The following is a 22,219-nucleotide window of genomic DNA, read 5'->3' as shown; positions in this document are numbered from 1 at the left end:
TGTACCACCAAAGTTTAACTTCACAACATACATATTTTCTGATCGTCGAAACTGCAGAATCGTACCCTCCCCGTAGAGTGTAGAAACATGTGCACCAGAGGGCAACGGATGGTAGTCGACGCAATTTTTAACGGTGCCATCCTTCATCGAATCTGCAAGCTCTTCCGTGATCACACGTCCCGCTATTTCTGTGTCATCCTCCATACTATCCTCGTCGTCCTCTTCGCTAACCACTGTCGGAACAGCTGGGGAGGCGATCTGGACAATGGTCGAATTCGCCTCTTGAAACGCGACAGCCGGTTGCTGCATCCAGCTCAGGGAAAGTCCGAAAAAGGGTCCAAAGAATTCCAGCCAAAGTCGGTGGCAGCGCTCTTTATCAGCTGGCGTGATGGGCCCACGTTCTAGAGCGAAAGCAAGAATGCGGTAAACATCACGTTGCACCCACGCGTTGTTCTCATACACGTGGCCAAGATGAGGCGTAAAGATACGGCGATCCGGTTTCGGCAAAAAGGTCAGATCAAGATCTTCCGATAGATATTGACCCTTGGTTACTTCATAGAACGATCCGTGCTCTTCCTTGGCTTTGTCGAGCCTCTGGCGCAGGGCTTCTTTGCCCTCGCGTCCTTTATTCGATGCCCGGTCCTTAATTTCCGAGATCAAGGTACGTGTACTCGTTGCACGCTTGTCGATCGTTCTCCATGTAAGCCCGCGGTGGTCTAAACTCTTGTAGTAGTTGTTCTCGGCCAATTCCTTCCAGTGTCGGTTCATACGCTTGCGGACTGTCCGCCACTCACGATCTTTTTGCCGGAGACGCTCTATGACAACCGGAATTGCTACAGTCGGATTCTTGACCAGCAAATCCAACATTTCCCGACCCGAGTCACCATAAATACGCTTTATCGAGTTTCTGTGGATTACGCCCAGTATGCTCTTGTCGAAAGTGAACTGAAACCGTCTCCCCGACAGACCCGTTCCGTCAGAAATAGCCTTACCTGTGTCAGGCGGCATCAATTCCTCCTGCGCCAGCATGGCCACCTCCTCGGCAATGGGCTCAAGTCGTTTCAATGTAGCCGCGTTGCTATCAATTACCATGTCGATTTCAAACCGTTCGTCCTCAACTCGAAAGAGCGTCTCTTCATACGTGTTACGGCGCATGTGTCGAAATGTATAGCTTTCCTCACTGCCGACCGGTAAAGAGACCCAGATGTCATTCAAAACCTTTGCCTCCTCGTCGCTTCGATCACCACAAGGTGGTGCAGGGTAATCACGAGGCAGCGCACGATACGACGGAGTGCAGCGACGGCATCGAGAAAAGTCAATCTCAGACAACGGTACAGAATACCACGAATCTTCCAGCAAAGGAGCGGGGCCATCAGGAGATCCAGCCGACACCAGTATGCGCTTGAACTCTTCCAACAACTTCGCGTTCCGCTTGCCCAGAATTTGCTCCACGAATGTCAACATCTCCGTTCGCGTCAAAATCTCTTGGGCGTACATATCGAGACACTTGAGAAACTCGGCCCAGGCCTGTCCGCCGTCCCTACTGAATGACATGGCTTCACGTGCAGCGTCAAAGAACTGGCGTTCGACAGCAGCATTGTAAACGTACGATTCGCTTTGATCGGCCATAGCCGAGGCCGGGGGCGCCCCTTCTAAAGGATGCTTACGCTGTGGTTCCGGGCCTGGAGCCAGAGCAGCGGCCTGACTGGCGTGTGTCATGTCGATAAATTTGGGCTGGCGATTGACGGCATTCGCGGGACTCTTGACATTAGTATCAACGTGATATTGTTCCAATTGCTGCTGGCGTTGAGCGGCGAGTCGCGTTTCCGACTCCGCCGCAGCGCGATGCAGGCGTTCCTTGGCTTGCTCTTGAACGGCATCGGGCAAGAAAAAAGTAAATTCCTTGAGCAAATCCGGATGATCTTGAAACAGATGGGCAACTTGTTCTAAGACTTCCTTGATGCCCCGTTGCTCCTTCTGATAGGTATGGAGGATCTCCAAAAACTGGTGATACGTACTAGGATCGTGGACGAACCGCTTCTTGATTGTTGTGACGTAGGAAATCGCGTGATCGAATTCCACCGTTTGGTTCTGATTTTCTGGGGGCGGTGGCGGTGGGGTGGAGGTAGCGCCGCTGCAGCGGCGGCTTTCTTGGTTGGTAACGAGCGCGGGCCCTTCTTCTTTTTGGGATGTGTCGGCCCATTACCTTTGGCCTTCGGTGGCGCGGGAGCACTCTCTGATGATTGGGACCAAGCTGGTTGTGGATGCTGTTGCGATGTAGGATGTTGTGGCGGTGGTCCGGGACTGGCCGGCGATGGTCCGTTTTCCGAGTTCGCCGGAGGTGGTCCTTGGCGAAATTGCGCCTGTGGCATGGCCTCCAGCTTGCGCAGCTCGGCTTCTTGACGCTCCAGATCTGCCAACGAGATTTTATACCCTTCCGGCAAAAAAGTGTTAAAACCCAGAATAAGCTTGTTATATCCCCGAAACAGCTTGGAAACCCGCGCAATGACTCCAGGCGTATCGACTTCTTGCGATTTGAAGTTCTTCATGATCCCCAGGAACTCATTGTAGACGTGTGGACGACCTCTAAACTCACGCTTGACGTCATCTAGATACAATAAAGCATCTTCCACACGCAAGCCTCGCATGGCTTGCGAAAATTGGGGCGGCTGTTGCTGGTGTGGTGGCGGTCCCGCCGGCGCCTTGGGTGGGCCCTGTTGTGTGAGCGCACCTGCATTGGGCTGTGGCTGTTCGTGGTGTGGGGGTCCATGTTGTTGTAATTGATGGTGCTGCTGCTGGAGATGCGGTTGCATTTGAAAATGGGTCGGTCCTTGCCCATGCCCGTGATTTGGAGGCTGCTGCTGATGCATGGACAAGCTCGGCTCTGGAGAAGACGACGGAAGATGCGGTTGCGGGTGTGACGGGCCTCCGTGATGCATTGGTAACGGTGGAGTGGGCTGCTGAGCTTGCGAATAAGGATTTTGTGACGCCTGGTAAGACTGTGGATTCATTTGCGTTGCTACTAGTTGCTGCTGGGGTAGCTGTCCGTGTTGCTCTTGATCCTGAGGAGGTGGGGCTTGGGATGGAGGGTCTGGCTGTCCAGGCGGGGGCTGATGAAAAGCGGGGCGACTGTTCATGCTGTGTTGTTCTTGCAGCTTTGGAGTTTGTGCCGAATCTATACCCATTGTTTCGGGTGGATTTATTGTGGCGTGGGTAGGATCCGACGAGTTGGTCGGCGGCACTGGGGACGACAATAGCGGAGGATCCGTCGTTGGAGGCACGGAGGCAGGTTGATGAGGACCCGACAAAGGGCGACTCATCGCACTCATTTCTACGGGTCCGTTCCCGTTATAGTTTCTGTCATCGTTCGAGAGGGATGGAGAAGGACCTGTTTTCGACTCGGGTAGCAGTCCATTGTGGTTGTCGTGATGAATAACGGAAACTGTACGATGACCATGAGGTTCACGATCGAGACCTTCGCCGATTACACTGACAGGCGGTTGTACTTCGACAGACGGTGTGGCCGGAAAATGAGAGGGTAGGGGTTCCGTATTTTGAGTCATGGGCGGCTGTACTACATGAGCGAACGGGCCGGCGACAACCTTCGAGCTCAACAGGGCCGAAGCTCCCGTCGGGTTCGTCGTCGTACTGGATGGCGGCAACGACGCCGTGGGTGCGGGCGTCTGCGGGAGAGCGTCTCTGAGCAAGAGCGACGAAGAATCTTCGATCCCATTGAGAAGTGCAGGTGCCATTATTCCGGGCTCGTTCGGGATCCCGGGCTGCGCTGGCGACAGATCCGCCAAAGAAGGGGGAGACTTAGGCGTCGCCGCCGTATTTGATGGGAACCGCAACTGCTCCGGCGGATGAGCTGCTTCTCCGTTCGGATCCGGAGGTACTGATGGATCCATAGAGCCTACCAAACCTCTGAAGGAAGCGGAAAATGGTTAGAAATGGAGGGAATGAACGAGATCGATGGTCCTGCCAGGTACACCTCAACAAGAAGAATCGAAATGCGGACCGACGGAAACGATGCCTTCGAGTTTTTTGGCTTGCGGTCGAGTAGACGTTTTTTAGATATTTCCTACATTCTGATTGGCTCGAAAGATTTGACTCAGTCGACTTAAAACACCTTCGCTTGGTTCCGGTCACGAGCAAGCGTCACCGACCGACAGATCCGTTTGCCTCCGCGGAAAACGTTACCGGCAACGTAATTTTCTCTCTCTCACTCCCGACTTACCGTAGGATCTTGAACTTTGTGTCCTTTTCTCAAGCTTGTTGAATCGTCTCGAATGGTCGTATGTGGAAGCGCGATCGAACCAACAAACTCGGTAAATCGTTGGGAGTTGCGGTTGGAAACTGTAGTGCACGGGGAGCGAGAGGGCCCTGCGCCGTGCGGGAGCGAACCACTCGCGCGATCTCGTCGCGCGAATCTTGCCATCTCTATGTCGTTTTCCGTAAAATATCAATAATGATATGATTGGTTGAATATATCTCGTTGGATATTCCCAACGAACGGCCATGCGCGCCAAATGCCGCAACGCCAACCAAATCCCGACGACTTCGTTAGTACCTGAGTTAACCGTAAATACAGATACATTGCTTCTTCGGACCATTTGCTGGCACGCCAAAAATAATGTAACTACCGGCCGCATGTCACGAGAGCCTCACGAACTGTAATCGCCTCTCAACCCTTTCCTTTCTTCGAGAAGGGTTCACTATCAGTGCCAGTATGTTCATATTCACTGTCACAGTGAAGTGGCCGCTTCGCTTGTTTCCTCGCACAAATCATAGTTTCGTTGTCGTCGGAACCGAGCTCTGCTCTAGCTAGGTAGTTCCTCGATTGACACTCCATTGGATAGAAACACTGCAATCGCGTGCAGCATACTCTTGGTCACAACTCCAACAACGCCATGCTCGCTGCCGAAGAAGAAAACGACAACGAAGTCCGGAGGATTGACCAACAGAACATCAATAAGTTTGCTCGACTGAATGCCCGTCTTCACGAAGTACGCGCTGAACGAGCCAACCTCCAGGTAAATAGGAATTTGAATGACTCCACTGATTCATACACGATAAGGAAACGCGTTAGCTCACTTTGTACCAAAATCTCACCATTTCGCCGTTTGGACTTTGGAAGAAACAATTGGAGCGTTTGGACGACGCCAGCACAGAATTAATGATGGGGTCGGGAGATACCGTGTGGATGATGCTGGGAGAGGCCTTCCTCGCCACCTCGGAGGACGACGCGACCGAGTTTTGCGAAGGCCAGGTGGAAAAGATGCAATCGAGGGTGGAACGGCTCAAGGGGGAAGAAACGACCATTGTGGACGAGCAAGCGGAACTCAAGAAGATATTGTACGGACGATTCGGCAAGTCCATTAATCTAGAAGATTCGTAGATTTCTATTATCGTTTACTAGCCCAAAGTAAATATTCATTTGCATTGTCGTCTTTTGAAATGCGTGGCTACACCCGATCCGGGCAACCCGTCAACTTCAAACGACCGTCCTCAAAGGCTTGGCTTCCCATTTGGTTGTAGGCTTTGCCGTACGGGGCACTTTGAAAATCGTTGTGATATTGGTGATACACCTCGGCCTGGTAGAATGGAAAAGTCTGCGTATCGTAGACCCAGACGAGCTTCTTACCGAGCGTATCACCATCGTTGCCTTGGCCTCGTTTCAAAGTGACGCCGGCGGCTTCGGCAGCCTCTTGAATGCCGGGATAAGCCGGGTGAGACGTGCCACCCGGCAAACCCAAAAGTGAACGGTATTCCGCTCCCCGGTCCATGGGATCGACGCGGTCTAGGTGCCGGGTTTTGTGACAAGTTACGCGCACATTTGAATGGTTAGAAGGATGGGCACGGTGGGGGGCAACGCTACGGTTCACGAAAAGTTTGTCCTTTTGCTCGCGCAGCAAACCCGCAACTACGCACCTTTTGTCTTCGGATCCAGCAAGGAAAAGTAGACTTTCCCAAATTCGGCAATTTTGTCCGATGGCAAGGTCAATCCGACCACTTCTCCGTGTCCGAGTCGTCCGTAATCGGCCACGTTCTGAAAATTGTGGTAGCACACACGTCCTTGTCCATCCGTCTTGGTCCCACCGGCGTAGCCCGCCGTGGCGGAGAGCTGAGTATCGAGGTCCCGGCCTAACAGATCCCGTTCGGCCTGGATGAATTCGTGCTGCATGTGCCAAAAGCAGCCGGCGCCAAAGTACACCGCTTCGTCGTCCGCGGCGTGGGCGACTTGCGCCGCAAACGGGGTCGCCGCGGCAGTTCCAAGCAGGGTCGCCAATACGACGCGCCGTGAAATGGAAGTTTCTGGACGGAAACCAGACTCAGACGGTAGAACGGTCAAGGCCGTCGTGGCGGAGAAAAGCAGAAGCGTGGAGAAGAAAGGAAATTGGATCATGATGGACAACTCCGTAGAGATAACAGCAGAGGTGGATAGCCCAATTCAAGCCTTACAGTTGTTGAGAGGCTCTTTTTAGCTGGTGTGTACGTTCTGTGTCCGATACGGATAGTACGAGAAGAGGAGACTTTACTGGGAACGAAAGTCTCTGATGTTCATCGTCATGGCAACAGAATGGATGCATCACTGTCAGTTTCCCATCGCTTGCACAGTCAGTCAGTTTTAGGATTGGATCGTGGAAAGCGACGGATAGTGAGTGTCGTGGTATGCCTGGAAGAATCAAGAATCCTCTTTTTCATTTTGAATACAAACGAATGAAACAAGGTTTGACTGTGAAAAATTCCTGTTTCATTCTCCTACGGTGGGAAGGTACTTTGTTAGTGTCAATCGGTCATTTCAGAGCTAACAGTAACACCCAGGGAGCAACAAACGACCATGAGCAAAAAGCGCCGGTCTTCGCGACTTCCTTCGTCTTTTTCCACTAGATATTAAAATCCTGGCTTGTGAGGAGCGAAGTCTTGCACTTTCCGGTTTTCGTGAAAGAAATTTTGAGACCGCGACAGCCTGCGTATCAATCGCATCTGCGTTGCTCCAACGAAAAGGATCTTGATTGAATTTCCAAGTCAGTCGGCGCAATCTCGAGGTTCCCAACGTCGTTGAAGAAAAAGCAAACATGGCGACGGGGGGTATGAGTCTCTCCAAAGAATTCTTCGAACTCCTCAAGGCCATCGGCGAGTCCAAATCCAAGCAGGAAGAAGACCGGATCGTTCAGAAAGAAGTGACGCGCTTGAAGAGCAAACTCGAAAACACACCGGGGAATCCTTACCACTCCAATACGTTGCTCACCAGCAAGAAGCGCGCCAAGGAGTTCCTGGTGCGACTTTTGTACGTGGAAATGCTCGGTCACGACGGATCCTTTGGATACATCAAGGCCGTCGAAATGGCCGCCTCGGCCTCGCTTTTTCACAAGCGTACCGGCTATTTGGTCTGTGGCGCCTGTCTCCCGCCCTCGCACGAATTCCGTTTCATGCTCGTCAACCAAATGCAACGCGATCTACAGTCCACCAACGTACTTGAATGCAGCGGTGGTCTCCTCGCCTGTACCAACCTTATTACGGCTGATATGGTCCCCGCCGTCGCCAACGAAGTTAGTAAACTGCTGCAGCACGATTCAGCGACCATTCGCAAAAAGGCGATTCTCTGTCTGCATCGATGTCACCAACTCGCGGATGACGTTGTTACCAGCGAATCTCTGCACGAATCGCTACGGAAACTTGTTTGTGATAAGGACCCTTCCGTGATGGGGAGTTCGCTGAATGTCATTGAGGCCTTGTCTCTCACGAATACCGCGCCTTTCAAAGACCTGGTCCCCTCCCTCGTTTCCATTCTCAAACAGATTTGTGAACACCGGTTGCCTTCCGAGTTTGACTACCACCGTGTCCCGGCGCCGTGGATGCAACTTAAACTCGTACGCATTCTGGGTCTCCTCGGCAAGGCCGACATGCCCGCGAGCAAGGGGATGTACGAAATTCTACACGAAACGCTGCGCAAGGCCGATACCGGGATCAATGCGGGATACGCGATTGTTTACGAATGCGTTATTACCATTATTGCCATTTATCCCAACGCCAACCTGTTGGACGCCGCAGCCGAAGCCATTGCTCGCTTCATGCAGTCTCGATCGCACAATCTCAAGTACCTAGGAGTTACCGGATTAGCCATGATTGTGGAACAGCATCCACAGTACGCGGCGCAGCATCAGTTGGCCGTGATGGATTGCTTGGAAGATGACGACGAAACGCTACAGCGAAAGACGCTCGATCTATTGTACCGCATGACGAACGTAGTTAATGTGGAATTTATCGCCGAAAAGCTGGTGGAATTCTTACGCCACACGACCGATTTATTCCTCAAACAGACCTTGACGACCCGTGTTTGTTCCATTGCCGAGCGCTACGCCCCCAACAACGCCTGGTATATTCGTACCATTACCTCTCTGTTGGAAGTATCTGGAGACATGGTTCCCACAGATGTGGCACAGAATCTTATGACACTCCTGGCGGAAGGCACAGGCGAAGACGATGAAGAAGCCGACATGTTACTGCGTCAAACCGCCGTGGAAATTTACGTCACCATGTTGCAAGAAAAGTCTCTGGGACAATTACCCAAGATTCTATTGGAGACCATGGCTTGGTGTCTCGGTGAATACGGCTACCTGTCGGCCGTCTACAGTTTGGATCAAGTATTGCAGCGCTTGTGTCAAATGGCCATGGTAGTCTCCCAAACTTCCAAGTGGTCGGCTTCGACCCGCAAATGTCTCGTGACGGCAATTTTGAAACTTGTGGCACAGGTCGGTACCTGTCCCGGCCACGCGGCCAACGTCATCGACCATTACACCCGGTCGTGCGATGCTGACTTGCAACAACGTTGTTTGGAATTCCAAAGCTTGTTGACGTCCTGCCCTTCCCTATTGCCGGAGATTTTTCCAGTGGACGCGAGCGCGGAAGATTTGCAAGTAGATGTGGACCTGTCCTTTTTAGATGGCTACGTCCAAAGTGCCCTGTCCAACGGCGCGCGCGCCTACGCCAAACCCGAAGATGACGATGACGAAGACGATGAAGCTGGCTACGGAAGAGGTTTGTCGAGTGCGGGGGGCACCGCGTTTAATATGACGCCGTACGAGAAACCACAGACACCCGCCCACGCAATGCGTTCCATGGGCGGTATGAGTAGTACCGGACGGTCGTCTTCTCAAGGTGTGGCTTTGCCCCCTGGTGGTGTTGGCTACTCGAGTGGAGGTCAAAGTGCGAGCTTGTCGTCGCCGGCTCCTGCCGGTGCGGCCGCTCCTGGTGCTCTTCAGCTGAATACCCGCAACGTGGCAAATGTCTGGGGGAAAGGTGGATTGGCGACTGCGACACAATCAACAAATCAACAGGGTGGAAACGGTGCCGCCAGCATATCTTCCACACCGTCATCGGCCCCGAACAGCAACAACAACACTAGCAGTACATGGGGCGATCACCAATCTACAACAAACACAGGATCATACGGTGGTCAGTATGGTTCCAGTGGTGCGAACAGTGCTCCTGCTCCGGTTCCTGAGCCGGTCAAAACGGCCCAGCAGTTGGAGAAGGAGCGTCAAGCCGCTGGCTTATTTGGTGGCATCGTTCCAGGTGCACCACCACCAGCACCTACGCAGGCTTCGGCTCCGGCCGCAGCCCCTCCGTCGGTACATGTTCCAGCGCCGACATCACCAGCTGCAACCGAAGTAGATTTACTTGATCTAGGCGCTTGGGATATTCCTGGACCGGAGTCGGCGCCTGTAGTCAATTTTGACCCATCAGACCCAACGCCAGCTCCAGGCGCAGCTACGGTGGAAACTGTTTCAGACGATGAGGAAGAGGGTGTTCTCGACGTCACGCCGGCCGCTCCCGCTCCAATTCCAGCCCCTGTCATCGACGACGATCCGTTTGCCAGTGCAGGTTTGTTGGGTAGTGTAGAGCATACTCCTTTGGCGCCACTCGCTGTGTCGAGTTCCAAATTTGAATTCAACGGTTCTCCTCTTACTCCTATGCCGATCACGACTGCTCAATTCGGACAGAAGTGGGGCTCTTGTCCCCACACATCCCCACTTTCGGTTTTGTCGATCAAAGTAACAACTTTGGATAAGTTCATGGAAACGTGTATTGCTTTGGGAGCGCATGCCGTGGAAGCCATTGGTGCGACGAACGAAGGGATCTGCGCTGGAATGGTCAATGGTGGGTCGCAGGTGGCCTTGATACACAGCAAACTTACTCCGACTCCGACCGGAACCAGAATTGATGCAACGGTCAAAAGTTCCGATGCTTCTATGGGAGGATCACTCGCAATGTATTTACAAACAATGCTACGTTAGGATGGGGTGAAGAGAACATATCTTAAAATGTAGGAAACAATAAGAATAATTCAGTTCTGTAGTTTGTTCGTTTTTCAGTTTATTTAAAGCTCGTGCTACATAGTATACAATGGAGTCTTCGATCGATGCTGCAAAGCAAAAGCATAGACGTTGGCGGAAGATCTTCTGCCTTTCGGTTAATGGCTAACGTCGAAAATCGATCAGAGTAAATTCTGACGAGATTTCTATAGAGCCACAAATTCGTACAAGGGCTGGGGTTGGTTTCTCGCATTTTTGTGAAACCTTTTTCGGTATCATTCGGCGTAAATTATTTTTACCCCCCCCCCCCAAAAGCGCCACAAACCGACAATGCCGCCTTGGGTGTTGAGCTGGGACTTGCGCATCGAATGAATTCCAGAAGCGTTTGTTCTTTTTACGCCAGTTAGACTCAGTAGCAAAGCAGGATTAAATTCTTCCGTAAGCCTGTTGAAGAGTCGAATTGTGTTTGCTGTCGATGAGTTTTTCACCAGGGTCGTCAGCAACTGCTGAATTAGAACACCTGCTTTCCATTGCACCTCCCACGCTTGACACTGCTCACCACAACAATCCGGTTGCGGTTGTTCACGCAGCTTTGGAGTCGTTAAGAGATTCGGGGGATGCGAACTTTCTTTTTCTCCGAACGGTGATCGAGTCGAATACATCGTTCCGGCCGCACCAGGAAGAGCTCATCTTCCACTGTCTTACCGGTTTGAGACAGGTTACCCTCTGGCAATGGAAGAGGTACTCGGCAGAATTTTTAAATGGGCTGCGAGACTATCTGATGGTTCTGGGTCATGGCGCTTCCAGCAGTCGAACCGTACGGCTGGCGTGCTACACTACTTCCGTCTCATTTTGGAAAAGAGGATGGAACGCTGAATGCCACAACGAATACCCGTTGCAGCCAGCAGAGCGGGCGCTGTTGGAAGCCATGAAAGCAGCTCGTTTTCCTAGCCTCCAATCTAAACATGACCTATTTCAATACTTGGAAGTGCTCTTTCATAGTCAACCGGCGCAGATTGAACACGCTGCAACTTTTTTGACGTGTCTTGTCACCGAAGTGTCAGGAAAGTCGGCCGTCAGCTACCGACTTCCGCTGGAGTTCCACAAAGAAGCTCATAAATCGTTTGAAAAAGACGGCCCCTTAACTCAATGTCTTAAACTTTCCATGGCAGCATTGAGTCACGCTGTGAACACGATCCTAGCGCAGTCCGTGCAAATTTCGACCGAAATCGTCTCTGTCGCTGCTGCGGCTGTGCAGTTGACGTCCGAATGTCTGAACTGGGAGTTTGGACTCTCCGCATGGGATTACGGGCCTATCGGTACAGCGAGTAACGTAAAGACGCTCCTTCGTCCTCCCACGGAATGGCACGAATGGCTGGCACAGCCAGACTTCGTCCGTGCCATCTTTCGGGTACACGAAGCAATATACCAGCAACATGGATCCCTTGCGCACCATCTTCGGCAGCTCTTGCTGCAATTGGCGAGTCTTTCGAGCTCTATATTCAATGATGAGCTCGAGAGTCAACATTATGCTTCTCATATGTTGGAGGGTGTGACAAAGCTCCTCAACTCATCCACCGCTAACAGTAACATGGAATTGTTAGAGTCGTCGGCTCTTCTGGATACGCTACAGCTTATGAGTCGTCTTCTTGGGAATTTTCGCTTAGCTTCATTGATCCAGATTCCCGCATTGGTGCCTTTACTGCAAAGGGTAACAGCGATAGGGGAACAAGCTCTATCCGATCAGGAAACTGAATGTGATGAGGCGAGAGGAGATTTCGAAAGCATGGTCAATCGAGAATGGAGGGAGGAAGTTTTGGCAGTTCTTTTGGAAGGCGCTGTGATTCTAGCTGGCGACCCTTGGATTCTCTACTCTGGCACAGAAGAATCTAGACGGCAAGCCCAAAGCCAACTCTCCGCTATTCTTGGGCCCCTGTATGAGTCTTTCATTCAATGTCGGACCCGAATGGCAGCGTTGCAGGAACATTATATGTTGACACATGAAACTGAGCTTGATGAAGTAAGGGAAGAGATCGAGGGCACAGATCTTGAAGACGAACTAGCCGCTGTGTCAATTGTAGGTCGGCTCAATCTTAGTTCTGCTATTGCCTGCTTGTCCTCCCATTTCACGCGAACCATGCCTCAGCTTCAAGGATTTTGGGAGAAAACTGGTGACGTGACGCCAGAGATAGCAGCACTCCTGGAGCAATGCCGGCTTTTATCGATGTACATCAGTCATCTATTGACAGACGATAATGAAGGGGAGACTCCAGCCATTCCTGATGCTGTGATCATTTCTTGCTCTTCGGATCAGAATCTCTCTGCTGATATTGCTGCTGCCGTACAGGCCTTGGTCAAATTCGCTGACGCCCAGGTCAATAAGATTGCTCAAGAGCCGTCGAATGCACGGCTGTCTCCACTTCTTGCAGTTTCTTTTTTGCAATTTTTGACCCGATGGGCACCGGCATATGTGTATCCTGCAGACTATGGTGGCTCTCCCACAGCCGCTCAGAATCGGATTATGCAAGTATGGTCCACCAAGGAGTCTGCGCAGCAAGTTCTTTCTTTTTGTGTGCACGTATGTCTGTTTTACCAGTGCTTCTGGCCTCACGAAAATCATGTCCAATTGAAAGCAGCAAATCTGTTGTTAGCGCTTGCCATGCGCGGGGAACAACTTCGATCACTAATAGTTTCCGCACCAGCATTTCTCCAAATTGTGCAGGTTCATTCCTTGACTGCTGGTGTTCGACACAGTGCTTCACAGTCCGAGTTTGAGTCAATAGTGGCGAGCAAGGCGTCCGAAATGCAAACTCTTTCAATGGAAATGGTGTCAGGGTTCCGTAGGCTACCATACAGAGAAAAATCTAGAATTCTGACAGGAATTCTTGTCGTTTGCGGCGATTCTGAAGATCACACATCGACTGCTCTTCTTGCAAAATCTTTGAGAGTAGTCCGCGAATCCTTCTCAGCATTAATTCACGCACTCAGCTCAAACGAGGTTGTTCCCGATGACGTAAACGCAAAAGAAATGGCGTGTCTTTGTGTAGATTTATTTGATGGCGTTGCCCGTGCGGGCGACATGAAACAGCCAGAGCGGATACCTTTTTTCATTTCGACGCACCTTGCCCAATTATCCGGCCTCATGTCTTGCTTCGCGGCAGATCTTTCTGTCTGTGAGAGTCTTTTGCGGCTCTTCTGTGACTATACTGAACACTTCATTGCCGTCTTGGACCGCGACCAAAGTTTTGCCTTGTTCAATTCATCGGCTCAACTGCTACAGCTATACTCGGTGCACCATTGCAAGAAACGGAAAATTAAAGCGAGAACGTCTGCCGAAACAGAAGCCGCTGAAGATCAATCCTATGGCGACATTTTAATGGCTATTCAATTGCTCACAAACCTTGGTACAAAGGACTTTATCGACACTTGTGCTGCCACCAAGGATGGCATCGAATCTACCCAGGTGACGGATGTTATCTTCTTCGGGCTACAGCAAATTCTTCCGCTGATGTCCCAGGGCTTGCTCCAACTTCCAATTCTATGCTCACACTTTTTCGAGTTGGTTGGCTTTATGATGGATACGTACCCGGAGAAAGTGTGTACTTTGCCGTTTGAGCTTTTTGACTCCTTAGTTGAGTCGCTTCTTTTCGGGATGAGTCACCATAATTCCAATGTTGCCAGAAGCTCGTTGCAAGGAATAGGAAGTGTCGTACGCGAGCATATAAAATCGAAAGCCTTACAGGCTCATCTGTCTAATCATCCTGATCTTTTGGATCGAATATCTCGGCGCCTACTGACGGACGTCGTTTTCCAGAGCTTGGTGGTAGATCGGGTCGAGTCAGCCGGGATGGCCCTTTTGCCCTTGGCTGCAGCACAAATAAATCGATTTGCGGCTGTCGTCACCGATTTGACCAATCAGATCAGCGACAGCAACCAGCGGTCACGTCTTCAGGCTGCGTTCACCAGCCTGATTCAACCTGAAGTTCTGGAGAAGGTATTGCTCAGTGGTTATGAAGGGAGAATGAACCGAATACGCTTTAAGGAGTCGTTCCAAGGATTCGTCAGCGAAATCCACTCATTCCTTACGACAAAGTAGAAGCCTTCCTCTACCCATTTCGAGTATAGCTAATATAAATCATGCTTTCCATAGTAACAAGCAATGAGGGTTTACGATTATGGGATATCCCAGTGTTGTCTGTAGTCTTGTCTACATACCACCTCCAAGGAACATGTTGACCCGTTGCATGATATAGTCTTGTTCGGGGTCGTACGGGTGCTCCTTTGAAGGAATTTCCAATACAGTCGGGATAGTTTCGTGGTAATCCTTTAAAATGTGTCTAATATCGTTGGCCACGTGTTGATTGATGAGAATGATACCGACATCGTCACGTACAGAAAAGTTCTGGAAAGCTTCTTCTACTTGTTGCAACTTCGTGTCCTGCTTGACGATCAAAAAGTTGGACCCATCTGCCGTGCGGTGACCTACACCAGCTAACAAGAAGCCTGTGACGGTGTCCTAGGAGGGACGAGGAAAGCGCTAATGGTCAGGTGGGAAATTTTCGAGCTACAAACAATCGGATATGAACATTCAAAAGAAATGTCCGACCGTATATCTGATTCCTATCTCCAGGAAATTGATACTAACGAAATGGAATCTTGGAAAGAGATCGCTGAAATATTGCCTCTCTAATACAACGACGCGGTCGACCATGGCGGTCGCCTTCAGAGCATTAACATGACTTACTTCATCACCGATGACTGCGATAAGTTTACCGACTTCCTGTAGAGTTAAACAGAAGAAGCGTCGACGTGAGCCACGACGAAATTACAAACATAGGACAGTCCATGAAATGTACAAAAATCTGAAAAATACATCGTAGAAGAAATCTCCTCTCACGTGCTCTTGCTTAGTATTCCTCTTTCTGACATTCGACTATTCAAATCCTTGGGGTTACGCAATAGCTGTTTGCGCTGAACCGCATCCCACGCACCATGGCTTCTACTGATTTCACCCGAGGATTCTGGACTGACTGTGAATAGCAGTGATCCAATTCCGAGAAGACGAATGTTCCGAGAGCCCGCATGGTAGTTGGAAAGTCTTGGTTAATCCCAAACCTTAATCATGTGAAGTTTTTAATCATGTAAAGTTTCCGTGTTTACTCCCCTCAGATCAGCCATCATTGACACTGACAGTAAGTACTACTAGTAGAGATGGACCAAAGGGGTTTTACAGAGTTATCCATAGAAGACAATGTTCACACTCACGAAAATCTTATTCTATTGGTCATTTCCATGAGTTTGTGGTAGTCTTTTTATTGCCCAAACGAATTTACCTGCGGTGGCCTTCCGAGTAAATCAGTCAACATATCACTCGGGTCCTTGGCGCCTCCGTGAATCAATACTTTATGCCACAGCTCGTCGCCCGACTTTCGCTCCATGGATCGCCCTTGAAACAGGTGTCGCCAAATGTCGCCGGCAAACACTTGCGCATACAAGTAGCCATAGTATCCCGCACCGTACGTGACGAGATGGCCAAACCGCGAATGCCAATGCGTACCGTCGGTGTAGGGGACGCCAATCTCTCGATGGAGCTGTCCAAAAAGAGCCGTTGTATCGGCCGTAGTGGGTACCCCGAACAATTTTTGATCAAACGTGGCGTATAATATCTGGCTTTGGCGCTCAATCGCAGCGAACTCGTACCGTGATTTTTGCAGGGCCCGTATCAACTCGTCGGGAATCGACGCGCCCGTTTGCGGATGCACCGCCAAAATTTTCAAAAAGTCGGTATCCCACGCGTAGTTTTCCATCCAATGTGAGGGAGTTTCGACAAAATCCATGGCTGCACGAGTTCCGGACATGTGCTGAAATCTAGTTCGGCTGAGCAAGGAATGCAGGGCGTGTCCGAATTCGTGAAAGAGCGTCTCGACCTCGGCATGGGACAAGTTTGTGTTGGTGCTAGACAAGTTGCACACCAGAGCCACGATGGGGTATTGATACTTGGGTGGATCACTGGGTCCGTTCAGAACACAGCCACAACGGACGGTAAAATGGGCGGCGTGGCCGTACTTGCCCTCACGCGGATGCAGGTCGAGGTAGATCGTTCCCAACTTCCGACCGGTGCTCTTTTCCAAAAAGTCAAACCTTCGAATTCGTTCTTCCTTCTTGACAGTGGGCCCGTCCCATCGTTCGTTGTCGGTCAATTCGCATTCTTGCATATTGATTCCGAACAACTTATCGACGAGCGTTTTCATGCCATCGAGGCACTGCGGCAGCGTCAAATACTCCGACACGTCGTGCACATCAAAGCCGTCCCGTGTTTTCAAAAGGCCAATATAGAAGGGTACATCCCACGGCTCGACCACGTCATTGCCTTCCACTTGTTGCTTGGCTTGTGACAGCATGGTCATTTCTTGTCGGTACAAGGGAGAGTTGCTGCGTTGCAGCGTTTGCAAAAAGCTGGCCACGTTGCTCGGGTGGGCCGCCATTTTGTCGCGCAGAAAGCGATCGGCGTACGAGTCAAAGCCCAGCGCTTGGGCCAATTCGTAGCGTACCCGTACCAAGCCGTCCAGTATTTCCAAGTTTTCCGGGACGGCCGTGTGACTTTCCAGATACACTTGTCGCCGCAACGACGGCGAGTTTGAGTAGCGCAAGAGTGTTTGCAATATTTGCGGTTCGGAAGTACCGAGTTGGACAGTGGATGATTCGTGTGTGACAGGTGGGACGACAATGTGGTAGGCTTGGAGTACGTGCGGAGGCAGTACGTCAGCCACGTCCTGGGCGTGTGCGGCAAAGGTTTTGTGAGACGTAACGAGATTGCGACTAAAGGAGGTTTCCAATGCGGTGAGAGACGCTTGGAGATTCCGTACGTGCGCTCGTTCGTGTTCCGGCAAGTGTATGCCGTCGCGTTCGAACTCGGCGCGCAACAAAAGCGCGAAGCGCTGTTCTTCCGTCGTCAATTCCGGAAAGACGGACGGTGCGACGTGGGCAGTGGAGGAGTTCGATGTGGTGGTGGTGGAGGACGACGACGTCCCGAATATGGTCGTGAGTGCCCGATAAAGACGTGGATCGGTATTGAGTTGAGCAATGTAGTCGCTGAGTAGGACAAAGGCCCGGTGGGCGGCGTCACGCCATTCTTCCGAAGCGTGGGTACTACGACACAATTCTGCCGCGTCAATTACGTTGCAAACGACGCGACTAATTTCGTCGAGTTGGTACAAACGATCCACCGCACACGATTTGGTCAACGACGACGACGACGTGATGCTATTGGCGTGGTCGTCGTGGCGGTCACCGAGTGCATCGCGCAATTGATCGCACTGGTGCATGGCTTGGACGGCACACTGCAGAAAATCGGACGGTGTTTGGAGTTCCGGAATGGCAAAAAGACCGTCGTGTAACGGAGTATTGGTGGGAATGACATTCGTGGACAAGGAACGACAATCGACTCGGGTAGGCCCGCCGCCGTCGCCGCCGGGGCCATGCCAATACCCGCGGGTCCGACGAAGGGTCTTGCGCATCACGGCAACCCGACCGTTCGTCGCAAGTGTCCGACCACACACTCGTCTCGTAGACAACACGACGTTCCACACATTCGGGGCCAACATTTACAGGTTTGTGTACGTCTACTGGTGAATGTTGTGTTGTGTTGTGTGTGCCACCGGAGAGGGCCATCGTTGCATCGTTACTCCTTCCATCGTTCCCGTCGCAAGTTGCCGTGACTGTTCGAGCACATGTGAATCAAACCCTTTGCAGTCAAAGGAAAGCAGGGTTTATCGGGGTACCAGAGATAGCCGAGTGGACTAGGTGAGACTGTGTCCCCACCACAAAATCCCAACCCCTTTCCACACACAAAACAGAGGATCCTTTCGGTTCGGGCATTCAACGACCATGACGGGGTTTTCTTCCACTCCCTCACGAGCTTTATTCTTGACCGTGAGTATATGGGGTTCGTGGTGGCCCCAAGGCTTGCGGGCGTGGACCTTGCCAATCGTCGGGGGGTATCGTCGTGGCCGTCGGTCCGCCACCATCACGACACTTCTTCCTTGGCGTTCCATGGGAACGTCCGTGTCACACCGCAATCGATGGGTAGAGGAGTACGCATTGGACACGTACAGTGCAGCGTCGGCACCGGAACTGTCGTCGTCGTCGTCGTCATCAATAACGTCACCACCACCCGTCCTCGCTCCGGCCCGCTTTGTGGCCTTTCCCTTTGCGTACCGTCAAGAAATTGAACTCGTTATTGAAACGTTGACTAATCGGGGTTGGGGATTGGGTCGCTACACATTGCCGTCGTCGGTAGTGTCGGTCACTTCCACAGCACCAGCAGCAACAGCACCAGCCGCGGCGGAACAAGCCGACTCGACCGCAACGGGCCTGCCAACGTCCCTGGCCGATGCCACCGACAACGATGACGTTTCCGAGGATTCTACCGCATCCACGACCCGCTGGGTCGTCATGGTCCCCAACGTCATTCCCGGCGAACGGGTCCGGGTGGCAGTCTTTCGCAATTTCAACAATTACAGTGAAGCCGATTTGGTCACCGTCCTCGAACCCAGTCCGGATCGGGTCGTCCCACACTGTCCGTTGGCCGCGGACTGTGGCGGTTGTCAACTCCAACATGTCTCGATTGAATCGCAACGACGGTGGAAGACTACTCTGGTCCAGGAAGGATTGGCCCAGTACGGATTGACCGATGTCACCGTCGCACCGACCCTCGGGACGGACCAAACGTACGGCTACCGCAGTAAACTGACACCGCACTACGATGCTCCCGCGAAACAACGTCGCGGACGAGTCGAACCGGAATCCGTAGCCGCGATCAACAACAACAGTAACAACAATAACAACAACAAAATGATCGAAGCAATTGGTTTTCAGAAAATGACCTCCCGAAAAATCATCAACGTCGAGACGTGTCCGATTGCGACGCCGGCTATTAACGCCAAGTACCAGCAAACGCGACAAGAATTGATGAGCCAGCCGTCGAAACGTAAAAAGGGCGCCACCTTGCTCTTCCGTCAAGGCAACGCCGACGACGACTACGTCGAAACCAACCACCAGCAACCCTTGACCACCACCGTCCGAGGCCTCAACTTTACCTACCTGGCGGGCAACTTTTTCCAAAACAATTACTACGTGTTGCCGCTCATGGTGGAACACGTACTGGCCCGCGCCGTGGGGGACGACCACGAACAACCCACCATGACGCATTTGGCCGATTGTTACTGCGGAAGTGGTTTGTTCGCCATTGCGGCCGCGCCCTCCTTCGCCACCGTCGTGGGCATCGAAATCAACGACAAGGCCGTCCGCGAGGCGCAAGCCAACGCCGAGCGGAACGGCATCGACCACTGCCAATTCCTGGCCGCCAGTTCGGAAAACATCTTTGCGGAAATTCGGGATTTCCCCCGAGACACGACGGTGGTGGTACTGGATCCACCCCGCAAGGGCTGTTCCGTGGAATTTTTGTCGCAACTGTACGACTTTGCACCACGACGGATCGTGTACATGTCGTGTGATCCCACGACGCAAGCGCGTGACGCCCAAGGTATCGTCGCGGCGGGCTACCGCATCACGTCCGTACAACCCTTTGATCTGTTTCCGCAAACGCGACATATTGAGTGTCTCATGGTACTGGAACGGTCCCCGGCGCCGGGCGTATAGAATTTGTGTATATAGACATGTCGATGTCGCTACGTGGTGTGTGTGTATGTGTGTGTGTGCGCCTCTCTCTCGGTAGGGTGTGTAGATATGTGTATAAACATACGAGTGCAATTGTTGTCCTACGATCGTGGCGTGTGTGTACAATCGGTGTTTTTATCCTTCCTTACTGGTGAGTACAAAGAGCCCCATCATCCCGACGAGTACATATTTGAGTACGGGGTAGTCGTTAAGGGCAATGGTGACCATCCCGACGTATCGTAAAGTCCCAACGGCCTTGCCGAGGATATCGTCTCGGTTGAGCCACAGTTGTCCGGGTGCGTAGAGTCCCCGATCGTCGACGCGGTTGTTGTCTCCTTTGGTGAGTAAATCCACTTGGAACGTGTCGGTATCCAAATGAACTTTGAGTATGCGGTGGACGATGGGGATGTCCCGATCTTTGATTTTAAAGACCACCACGTCGCCCACGTGTACTTCCCGGACGGCGTTGTGGAGAAAGAGAATGTCGCCGCGTTGAAAGGCGGGTTCCATGGATCCACTGAGGACCACCACGACGGGTGATTCGGACTGCGTCACGAACATGAGACCCTTCCATATCATGAGAGCCGAAAAGACAATCATGGCCAAATTCAAGACCTGAAAGGTGAGTTGGCGTTTGTTGGCCCAGAGCTTTTTCAGCTCGAAGACTTGCTTGTCCAGTATGTCCTTGATCATACTGCGTTCAAAGACTGTCTTGTTGTGTGTTGTTGTTGTTGTTGTTGTATTGTTGTTGTTTAGTATTTAACTGCGAGCGGGACAATGCACCGTGGGCACTGTCGTAGGTGGAATGGGGAAGTGATGGATCACACTCCCAAAATACTACTAGCTAGATTGTATTCGTTTCGACAACCTGGACCTTGCTTGGTCCCTTCCACCCAATTCACTGACTGTCTCCCTAATCTCCGCGCCATGGTTGTCGCGCGTTCCGACGCGATTCCCCTTGCCCTTGCTATTATCGTGAGGTACCCCAACCGTACGTATGTGGTACGGCGGCCGACGACTACTTACCCCACCAACGTCGTTGTTGTCCCATCGACGGTCAGTCAGTCGGTCAGACTGCTCCACGCGTTGGTGGTGTCTGTCCCCCGACCTTCCTGGCGCTCCTTTTTCCCTGAGTTCTCAGGGTTAGGGTACAATGAGTCAGATCGAGGATTCAATCACGACTATGACGGAGAGCCTCATAGAACAACGACAGTCCGAAAGTAATTGTTCCTGTCTAGAAAACCCCTACGTCAAGAGGTACATGAGGGGTTCATATCCCTAAGTCTATCAGATAAGTCTATAATCTTGTGCTTTACGCCTTTGGTCGTCTACGAAAAGTATGCAGGATCCTTTTCGGTTCCTTAGACGATTCTAGCCCGTTATCGTTGCAGTTTTCTAGTTTATCAGACCCAGTAGTTCTATGCTGAGGTAGCGGGATCAAAGGTAGTGTTTTCGTTGTGTTTTCGAGTGTTCGAAGTGATCGCTGATTCCGATTGTGCCTGGGGAGGTAGGGCAGAATACCTGGCTTTTCATGTCGTTGTTAAGTCGCCGAAGCCTGCAGAGGCCTGGAATTTACTGCCAGTTTCTCGTAGTGGTCCACGTGATAGACGTGTTGATCGGTTACTGGGTTTCGTATCCGTCTAACGGTCTGAAACAAGGCAAAATCTCCATGGTTGGACGCATCCATGAATCTCTTCATCTATCGAAGAAGGTGCATTGCACAAAATTGTATTGTTTGCTAAATGCTCGGGTTTTGAGCGTCATTCATGTGTGGATGATAAGTAGTATGCTCATACGAAGCAGTTACTTATGCAACAATTATTATCGGAATTATACCGCAAGGTAGTCGCAGATCCTCCACTCTGATAGATATTGTTTAAATATCTCGAACGGATGAGGGCGACAGCTGTTTTGAGTTCGCTAGAGTTCGTTGTGTACTCATTTTATGGTTATGAAACGGTATTCGTTATCGATATCATTTATTCAAGTCTATATGTGAAATTCACATTTGTGACATCAATGATCAATAATTCTCGTGTTCACGTGGCGTGAGAACACTGAATGTTCCAAACCAACTAACAGAATTTTATGAGTTTGTGATACAGGAAGAAAGAAGAAAGTTGACCATGGCAGCCGCTCTAGCTCAAGTTCGAAATGCTTTACAAGCAATTGGTATTGTTGATGTTGAACAGCATGATGCCATTACTGATTCGATTACGTCT

At 51.4% G+C, this 22,219-nt stretch overlaps 8 protein-coding genes across 8 annotated transcripts; 3 read left to right on the top strand and 5 right to left on the bottom strand.

Annotated features, from left to right (window-relative positions):
- Nucleotides 1–1,101: 1,101 nt before the first annotated feature.
- PHATRDRAFT_24019 (predicted protein) lies at nucleotides 1,102–2,648 on the bottom strand (the record flags this gene model as incomplete). The annotated part of the gene is made up of 2 exons (XM_002185253.1): nucleotides 1,102–2,099; nucleotides 2,405–2,648. Coding segments are annotated over 2 exons (1,242 nt in total), but the record flags the coding sequence as incomplete, so codon positions are not given.
- A 2,147-nt stretch (nucleotides 2,649–4,795) lies between these two features.
- Nucleotides 4,796–5,435, top strand: PHATRDRAFT_31140 (predicted protein). Its single transcript, XM_002185302.1, has 2 exons — nucleotides 4,796–5,033; nucleotides 5,138–5,435. Exons 1-2 carry the CDS (start codon nucleotides 4,911–4,913, stop codon nucleotides 5,396–5,398), a joined length of 384 nt encoding a protein of 127 aa, XP_002185338.1. The 5' UTR covers nucleotides 4,796–4,910; the 3' UTR covers nucleotides 5,399–5,435.
- A 30-nt stretch (nucleotides 5,436–5,465) lies between these two features.
- Nucleotides 5,466–6,567, bottom strand: PHATRDRAFT_50384 (predicted protein; the record flags this gene model as incomplete). The annotated part of the gene is made up of 2 exons (XM_002185252.1): nucleotides 5,932–6,567; nucleotides 5,466–5,800 (listed from the first exon to the last, which is right to left on the bottom strand). Exons 1-2 carry the CDS (start codon nucleotides 6,404–6,406, stop codon nucleotides 5,466–5,468), a joined length of 810 nt encoding a protein of 269 aa, XP_002185288.1. The 5' UTR covers nucleotides 6,407–6,567.
- Nucleotides 6,568–7,079: 512 nt separating this feature from the next.
- Nucleotides 7,080–8,429, top strand: PHATRDRAFT_16891 (predicted protein; the record flags this gene model as incomplete). Its single annotated transcript, XM_002185301.1, has 1 exon — nucleotides 7,080–8,429. A coding segment is annotated over one exon (1,350 nt), but the record flags the coding sequence as incomplete, so codon positions are not given.
- A 6,041-nt stretch (nucleotides 8,430–14,470) lies between these two features.
- PHATRDRAFT_31133 (predicted protein) lies at nucleotides 14,471–15,349 on the bottom strand. The gene is made up of 3 exons (XM_002185251.1): nucleotides 15,311–15,349; nucleotides 15,064–15,099; nucleotides 14,471–14,835 (listed from the first exon to the last, which is right to left on the bottom strand). Exons 1-3 carry the CDS (start codon nucleotides 15,311–15,313, stop codon nucleotides 14,527–14,529), a joined length of 348 nt encoding a protein of 115 aa, XP_002185287.1. The 5' UTR covers nucleotides 15,314–15,349; the 3' UTR covers nucleotides 14,471–14,526.
- A 224-nt stretch (nucleotides 15,350–15,573) lies between these two features.
- PHATRDRAFT_24006 (predicted protein) lies at nucleotides 15,574–17,936 on the bottom strand. Its single transcript, XM_002185250.1, has 2 exons — nucleotides 17,300–17,936; nucleotides 15,574–17,257 (listed from the first exon to the last, which is right to left on the bottom strand). Exons 1-2 carry the CDS (start codon nucleotides 17,921–17,923, stop codon nucleotides 15,632–15,634), a joined length of 2,250 nt encoding a protein of 749 aa, XP_002185286.1. The 5' UTR covers nucleotides 17,924–17,936; the 3' UTR covers nucleotides 15,574–15,631.
- Nucleotides 17,937–18,761: 825 nt separating this feature from the next.
- Nucleotides 18,762–19,979, top strand: PHATRDRAFT_16911 (predicted protein; the record flags this gene model as incomplete). The annotated part of the gene is made up of 2 exons (XM_002185300.1): nucleotides 18,762–19,101; nucleotides 19,183–19,979. Coding segments are annotated over 2 exons (1,137 nt in total), but the record flags the coding sequence as incomplete, so codon positions are not given.
- A 153-nt stretch (nucleotides 19,980–20,132) lies between these two features.
- PHATRDRAFT_51280 (predicted protein) lies at nucleotides 20,133–20,817 on the bottom strand (the record flags this gene model as incomplete). Its single annotated transcript, XM_002185249.1, has 1 exon — nucleotides 20,133–20,817. The coding sequence occupies exon 1, from the start codon at nucleotides 20,688–20,690 to the stop codon at nucleotides 20,133–20,135; it is 558 nt and encodes a 185-aa protein (XP_002185285.1). The 5' UTR covers nucleotides 20,691–20,817.
- Between the last annotated feature and the right edge of the window lie 1,402 nt (nucleotides 20,818–22,219).

This window comes from Phaeodactylum tricornutum, chromosome 29 (genome assembly GCF_000150955.2).
Source record: "Phaeodactylum tricornutum CCAP 1055/1 chromosome 29, whole genome shotgun sequence".
Taxonomy (NCBI): domain Eukaryota; phylum Bacillariophyta; class Bacillariophyceae; order Surirellales; family Neidiaceae; genus Phaeodactylum; species Phaeodactylum tricornutum.
The sequence above is the reverse complement of the archived record's forward strand: the minus strand, read 5'-3'. Positions and strand labels throughout refer to the sequence as shown.

Excerpts from the sequence above, each read along its gene's own strand:
- PHATRDRAFT_31140 (XM_002185302.1), top strand. The coding sequence starts at position 4,911 with ATGCTCGCTGCCGAAGAAGAAAACGACAACGAAGTCCGGAGGATTGAC. Across the intron at positions 5,034-5,137 it reads CTGAACGAGCCAACCTCCAG|AAACAATTGGAGCGTTTGGA; the intron begins GTAAATAGGAAT and ends GGACTTTGGAAG.
- PHATRDRAFT_31133 (XM_002185251.1), bottom strand. Across the intron at positions 14,836-15,063 it reads TCGCAGTCATCGGTGATGAA|GACACCGTCACAGGCTTCTT; the intron begins GTAAGTCATGTT and ends CGTCCCTCCTAG.
- PHATRDRAFT_24006 (XM_002185250.1), bottom strand. The coding sequence starts at position 17,923 with ATGTTGGCCCCGAATGTGTGGAACGTCGTGTTGTCTACGAGACGAGTG. Across the intron at positions 17,258-17,299 it reads CGAACTCCTCCACTGCCCAC|CGCTTCGCGCTTTTGTTGCG; the intron begins GTCGCACCGTCC and ends ACGGAAGAACAG.